Source organism: Ranitomeya variabilis, chromosome 2 (genome assembly GCF_051348905.1).
Source record: "Ranitomeya variabilis isolate aRanVar5 chromosome 2, aRanVar5.hap1, whole genome shotgun sequence".
In the NCBI taxonomy this organism is placed as follows: Eukaryota; Metazoa; Chordata; class Amphibia; order Anura; family Dendrobatidae; genus Ranitomeya; species Ranitomeya variabilis.
In genome coordinates, this window is record NC_135233.1 from 721152417 (window position 1) to 721159170 (window position 6754).

The 6754-nt window shown below is 49.2% G+C and overlaps 1 protein-coding gene across 4 annotated transcripts in view; it reads right to left on the reverse strand.

Moving 5' to 3' along the window:
* Positions 1–3130, reverse strand: part of GOPC (golgi associated PDZ and coiled-coil motif containing) — a 40743-nt gene extending 37613 nt beyond the window's left edge. For 2 of the 4 annotated variants that reach the window (XM_077289528.1, XM_077289527.1), the window contains exon 1: positions 2623–2961. In XM_077289528.1, the coding sequence (XP_077145643.1) occupies positions 2623–2874 (252 nt within the window). In that variant the 5' untranslated portion in view covers positions 2875–2961. Of the gene's footprint in view, positions 1–2622 lie in introns of all 4 variants that reach the window. The other 2 variants (XM_077289530.1, XM_077289529.1) reach the window with 2 other exon arrangements.
* Positions 3131–6754: the final 3624 nt, after the last annotated feature.

Genomic DNA, 6754 nt, shown 5'->3' on the forward strand with positions numbered 1-6754 from the left:
GCAAAGTTGCCCGCAGGATGCGTTTTCTCTCCATAGACTTGCATTAGCGACGCATTGCGACGTATGGCCACACGTCGCATCCGTCTTGCAACAGATGCGTTGTGTTTTGGCGGCCGCAACGCACAAAAAAAGTTCAATGTAACTTTTTTTGTGCGACGGGTTCGCCATTTTCCACCACGCATGTGCAGCCAAAACACCGCCCCCTCCTCCCCATAACTCACAATGGGCAGCGGATGCGTTTTAAAACTGCATCCGCTGCCCACGTTGTGCTACATTTAGCACAACGTCCGTCGGTACGTCGGGCCGACGGTTTGCGACGGCCCCGTACAGACGGATGTGTGAAAGTAGCCTTAGACCCCAGTCAGAGGCCACTCATACAGCCAAATCACATCTCATGCTTTGCACTGACGAGGGGCAACACCCAGAAACATGCATCTGCAAATTGAGATTCTAGTTTGGCTTTTATCCTAAGTCATATAGCAAGGCTTGTTAAAGGGTCGATGCTGACTTTTAAAATAGCTGCTTACAATGGGTGGCGCTAGAGTTCAAGTCTGAATAGACAATTTGCACGTGGAGTATCCAAGCTTACTCAGCAACTCTGAAAAAGCCACTGACATTAGAACTCCTAAAAAACATTTTTCAGAGCTGGTGACTGGCTGACAATCATGTTATACCCCTTGTCACTTTACATAACCAGTAAGTGCCCTTTCCTTTTTGGGGGAGGGGGAGCATGTTTACCAAGTGTAAGAGTACTCACAAATCTATCTCTAGAATCAAGTCATACTTAAAGGGACTCTGTCACCTGAATTTGGAGGGAACAATTTTCAGCCATAGAGGCGGGGTTTTCGGGTGTTTGATTCACCCTTTCCTTACCCGCTGGCTGCAATATTGGATTGAAGTTCATGCTGTGTCCTCCGTAGTACACACCTGCACAAGGCAATCTTGCCTTACGCAGGCGTGTACTATGGAGGACAGAGAATGAACTTCAATCCAATATTGCAGCCAGCATGCAGCCATCGGGTAAAGAAAGGGTCAATCAAACACCCGAAAACCCCGCCTCTATGGCTGAAAATTGTTCCCTCCAAATTCAGGTGATAGAGTCCCTTTAAGGGCCACATATGTCATAGCAGCAGTTTCCCTTTAAACTAAAAGGCTTCTGTGAAATGTGTGCTGTAGCCAGGTTCTGTACAGGGAAAGCCGCTCTGTGCCGTGTCCTTCAGCTCCAGTGTGGTAGTGACACGTTGGACGGAAGCGGTTTTATATAGGATCCTTCCCAGTCTTCAGGATATGGACAGCAGATCATTTGCTGTGTACCGGCTGCCAGCCTAGTACAGGGGTGTTCTTACCAGGGTCAATGGCAGACAGGACAGGTCTTCACCAAAATAGCAATGAAGGACAGCATCCAATCCAGGTGAAATATACAAAACGATTCCTTTATTTACCAAAATGCAACGTGTCAACCACAAGGGTCTATTTCAAGTGGTTGAAACGTTGCATTTTGGCAAATAAAGGAATCGTTTTGTATATTTCACCTGGATTGGATGCTGTCCTTCATTGCTATTTTGGTATGTACATTTTCCATGTGGTCCAGTGGAACTAGGACTTGCATCTACATGTCTGTTGTGCTGTCAGCTACTTGCTATTTGTATAGGACAGGTCTTCACCTTCTGATCGCTGGGTGGTCTGACTGCTGGAGCCACCACATATCATCTGTATGATTTTGTCACACTACTAGCTACGGTTATGTTATGCCCGAGTTGTGTGCTGATGCCTTATCAATGACCTTACTAAAAAACATCACGTGCTGTGTGGTCTGAGCTGGATCCTGGACCAGTCCTGGGGATGATCCTCTAGGAAACCATAGGATCAGTTACAGATCACAGTGACACTACAAGGTGGGCACCACAGTTGGTGTGAATGGTCAATTTGCAGGATTCGGACCATTGGCCTCACTAATCTGTGCCCACTGGTTGGAAGACCTGAGGACCCCCTCCCATGGAACTTCTGATTTGTTGGCCTGGGGAGATGTCACACCGCAATGATGACATCAGGGAAACGGGAATGCCATCGGGTTATCAGGGCTCCCATGCAGTGGGCACAAATCACTGCAAAGCGATCTGCACCAACTGTTCTGGGCACAGACCTGGCAGAGCGCTCTACACCCCCATACCATCTAGGGGTCTGTGTGGCCTGCCTCTAATACATAACAGACCCCACTATGAGCCCTGCGATGCCCCAGCAGCAAGAAATGGTGTTTTGTGGTTCAGTACATATGTGTCCGGCAGTGCTTTGGGGTGTGACCATGCCCTGCCAGCTCCTCCGCCTCACCCTGTATTTCCTGCCATGTAGCAGAGACAACGATCTGTCAATAAACCAGAGGAGAATTAATACAGCGGGGGCTGGGGAGCTGCAGGACCCCCTAGTGCCCCAGCAGACACTATATGATTCCTCACCACTGTGGGCTCACACAGATATCCACACAGCCGTTAGTGGTGTGTGGTGCAGGCGTCTCCCTGTAGGCTCCACATGCACAATACTATGTCACCCACTGTGTGCAGGTACACGGCACAGCCAAAGCAATGTGTTGTCCTTAGCAACGGCGGCTGCTCGTCCCCTCCTCACCTCCAGCTTGTGGTTGATCTGGCTCACGGTCTGCGCTTTATGGCACAGCTGTGCGAAGCACGAGCTCAGGCTGGTCATCTTCTGGCGGCCCTCATACGTGATGTCGGCCTGGTCCGGGTCTATCTCGCCCAGCAAGAGGTCCACGTCCACGAACGCCTTATCAAACTCCTTCTCCAACACCTCCAGCCACCGAAACATAGACATTCCCGGTACCGGCCCGGAGGACGAGGCGACGGAACACGGAACCGCCATGACTGAGCAGCGGAGACTTCAGACGGCAGAGCGAGAGCGTCACAGTGACCGCAGTGCCATTGGCTGTCTGCTGTGGCCACAAACGTACAGGAGCTTTCCGATTGGCTAGTCAGGAGTAATACGCTAGGATTGGATCCCATTCTGCAGCTTTTAGCATCTGATTGGCTGTTGTCACACAGGGCGGGGCTTTCTAGAGAGAGCCAGGGGTTGCTGTGTGCAGCCTGGGCGTAGTGGCAGCACTAGTCACTCTGTAATTATTTCTCACACACCATGCGCTGCTGAATGCAACCGTGGCTCCCGGAAACGGCGGCTCTGCGCGTGTAGGTCATCTGCACTTCTAGCCTGCCACAACTTTCAGCCTCAGGCCAGATCAAGTGATCCCTGAATGATCGTCAGGGGATCACATGACCAGGGATACTCCCATACTGTATGGTGTGGACTGCCAGCGGTGAATGATGCCGCTGGAGCCAGTTATGGATCACGTGGTCATTCCTGTCAGGCAGTGTGGGATTGGGATTTTGTTACTAGTTGTACCTGTTGTCTCTTGAAGTGGCACTGTCCTGACTGATGCAACATGTGCAACTCTCTGGGACCGTACATCTGAATTGCAGAACGCCATGTCCATAATGCCGAACTGAGCCCGGTCCAATGTAGCGAACGGAGTTGTCTGACGCAGAAAACTGTGCACAAAATCATAAAGACTTGTCTTAAAATAATAACTCTGTTTATAAATCCCCATTGAGACGTCCCCCGAGGAGAAGCCTTCTTCTCAGCACTCGGCATCCCTCTACCACACCTGACTCCGTACTCCCTGAGGAAGCAACTTGCGAAACACGCATTTGTGTGCATGATGGGTGCAGGAGGTCGCCTCACGCTCCTCCTTTACACACAGCATTTTTCTGCAGCCCAGCATTTCTTCTTTAGGCTGTGTGATACGGCCGAGTCTCGCAGGTTAAAACCCAGCTCCAGCGGAGCGTGCAGCCACACAGCAATACATGGAGCTGCACGCTCCGCTCCGGAGTGCCGGCGCCAGAGCTGGGTTTTCACCTGCAAGACTCGGCCGTATCTCGCGTATGTGTGATCCCGGCCTTACAGTCGCCTCCTCCGGCAGAACCTCACACTGCTCTACCATATACAATTGGAACACTTGATCACGAGCGAAATTGCACTAATTGCAATAAAGCATATCGCATACACAGCCTACTTCTTCTGCAGCACCACACTTTTCGCCTTTAGACCTCGGTCACACGTTATTTGGTCAATATTTTTACCTCAGTATTTGTAAGCTAAAACTTGGAGTACAACAATCAGAGGAAATGTTTATTAGAAACACGTCACCACTTCTGTATTTTTCTCCCACTAGTGGTTTTGGCTTATAAATACTGAGGTAAAATACTGACCAAATACTGAATGTGTGACTGTGACCTAATACACAGCCTGCACCTTCAGCACCTCACTCTTCTCTATACACAGCCTCATTCTGCAGCAGCACCTCACTTCTATCATTTTCCCCCTCACATCTTTCATTTTCCCTTCACATCTCTCATTTTCCCCCTCCTCTCATTTTCCCCCTCACACCTGTCATTTTGACCTCACACCTGTCATTTTCCGATCACTATTTTCCCCTCACACCTCTCATTATCCCCCACACCTCTTATTTTCCCCTCACACCGCTATTTTCCCCTCATGCCTCTCATTTTCCCCTCACTCCTCTCATTTTCATCTCATCCTCTCTTCTCCTCACACATGCACAGCAACTTCCTGTTATGAGCACAGCGGTGTAATCCATGAGGCTTCTCCCTTTCCCTTGACGTCATGCCTCACAGGACCAACTCCATTCTAGACACGACGGATCTAGATGTGGCCTGTGACTGCCACGCACTGATATTCTGAAGGCGGCAGCCATGATTGTAGCTCGCAGCGGCTGGGACATCGCAGCTGATGAGTTTTGCAGGGTGGCTTTCGAGGTGAATATGTCTCCGCCCAAGTGCGCTAACTGTGGGCCGTGTGGACAAAACTTTGTGTGTGGAGTGAGTGTGGCTATGCAGAGTGGGCGGGGCTGGATATATACACACATACACTCAGCTTTATATCTATAGATACAGTACAGACCAAAAGTTTGGACACACCTTCTCATTTAAAGATTTTTCTGTATTTTCATGACTATGAAAATTGTAAATTCACACTGAAGGCATCAAAACTATGAATTAACACATGTGGAATTATATACTTAACAAAAAATTGTGAAACAACTGAAAATATGTCTTATATTCTAGGTTCTTCAAAGTAGCCACCTTTTGCTTTGATGACTGCTTTACACACTCTTGGCATTCTCTTGATGAGCTTCAAGAGGTAGTCACCGGGAATGCTTTTCACTTCACAGGTGTGCCCTGTCAGGTTTAATAAGTGGGATTTCTTGCCTTATAAATGGCGTTGGGACCATCAGTTGTGTTGTGCAGAAGTCTGGTGGATACACAGCTGATAGTCCTACTGAATAGACTGTTAGAATTTGTATTATGGCAAGAAAAAAGCAGCTAAGTAAAGAAAAACGACTGGCCATCATTACTTTAAGAAATTAAGGTCAGTCAGTCTGAAAAATTGGGAAAACTTTGAAAGTGTCCCCAAGTGCAGTGGCAACAACCATCAAGCGCTACAAAGAAACTGGCTCACATGAGGACCGCCCCAGGAAAGGAAGACCAAGAGTCACCTCTGCTTCTGAGGATAAGTTTATCCCAGTCACCAGCCTCAGAAATCACAGGTTAACAGTAGCTCAGATTAGAGACCAGGTTAATGCCACACAGAGTTCTAGCAGCAGACACATCTCTACAACAACTGTTAAGAGGAGACTTTGTGCAGCAGGCCTTCATGGTAAAATAGCTGCTAGGAAACCACTGCTAAGGACAGGGAACAAGCAGAAGAGACTTGTTTGGGCTAAAGAACACAAGGAATGCACATTAGACCAGTGGAAATCTGTGCTTTGGTCTGATGAGTCCAAATTTGAGATCTTTGGTTCCAACCACCGTGTCTTTGTGCGACGCAGAAAAGGTGAACGGATGGACTCTACATGCCTGGTTCCCACTGTGAAGCATGGAGGAGGTGTGATGGTGTGGGGGTGCTTTGCTGGTGACACTGTTGGGGATTTATTCAAAATTGAAGGCATACTGAACCTGCATGGATACCACAGCATTTTGCAGTGGCATGCTATTCCATCCGGTTTGCGTTTAGTTGGACCATCATTTATTTTTCAACAGGACAATAACCCCAAACACACCTCCAGGCTGTGTAAGGGCTATTTGACCAAGAAGGAGAGTGATGGGGTGCTGCGCCAGATGACCTGGCCTCCACAGTCACCAGACCTGAACCCAATCGAGATGGTTTGGGGTTAGCCGGACCGCAGAGTGAAGGTAAAAGGGCCAACAAGTGCTAAGCATCTCTGGGAACTCCTTCAAGATTGTTGGAAGACCATTCCCGGTGACTACCGTGTTTCCCCAAATATAAGCCAGTGTCTTATATTCTTTTTACCCCCAAAAGTCCCACTATGGCAGTTGTAGCGCCCCCACTGCCGCAGGGCCGAGGGGTACCCGGTACCGGGCCTCTGAGTCTCTGCTCTGGGGTTGTCACGGTGGCTAGGCCCCGGTCCGTGACCCTGCCGAGGGGCGCACAGTAAATGATGTGGATAGATAAGTATGACGGATGATGGTGGTGAAGCGGTAGTGGTGCGGTGCAGGAAATAACGAGGACATCAGGTTGCAGTCTCTTTACCTCTTTACTGAAGATCTCTGGGTCCTCAGTCCAGAATCTGGATAACCAGGCTGCGCAAGTCCGGCCGGTCCAATGGCACCTCCAGAGTTCTCTTAGCAGGTGGAAATCTGTGCCTTCC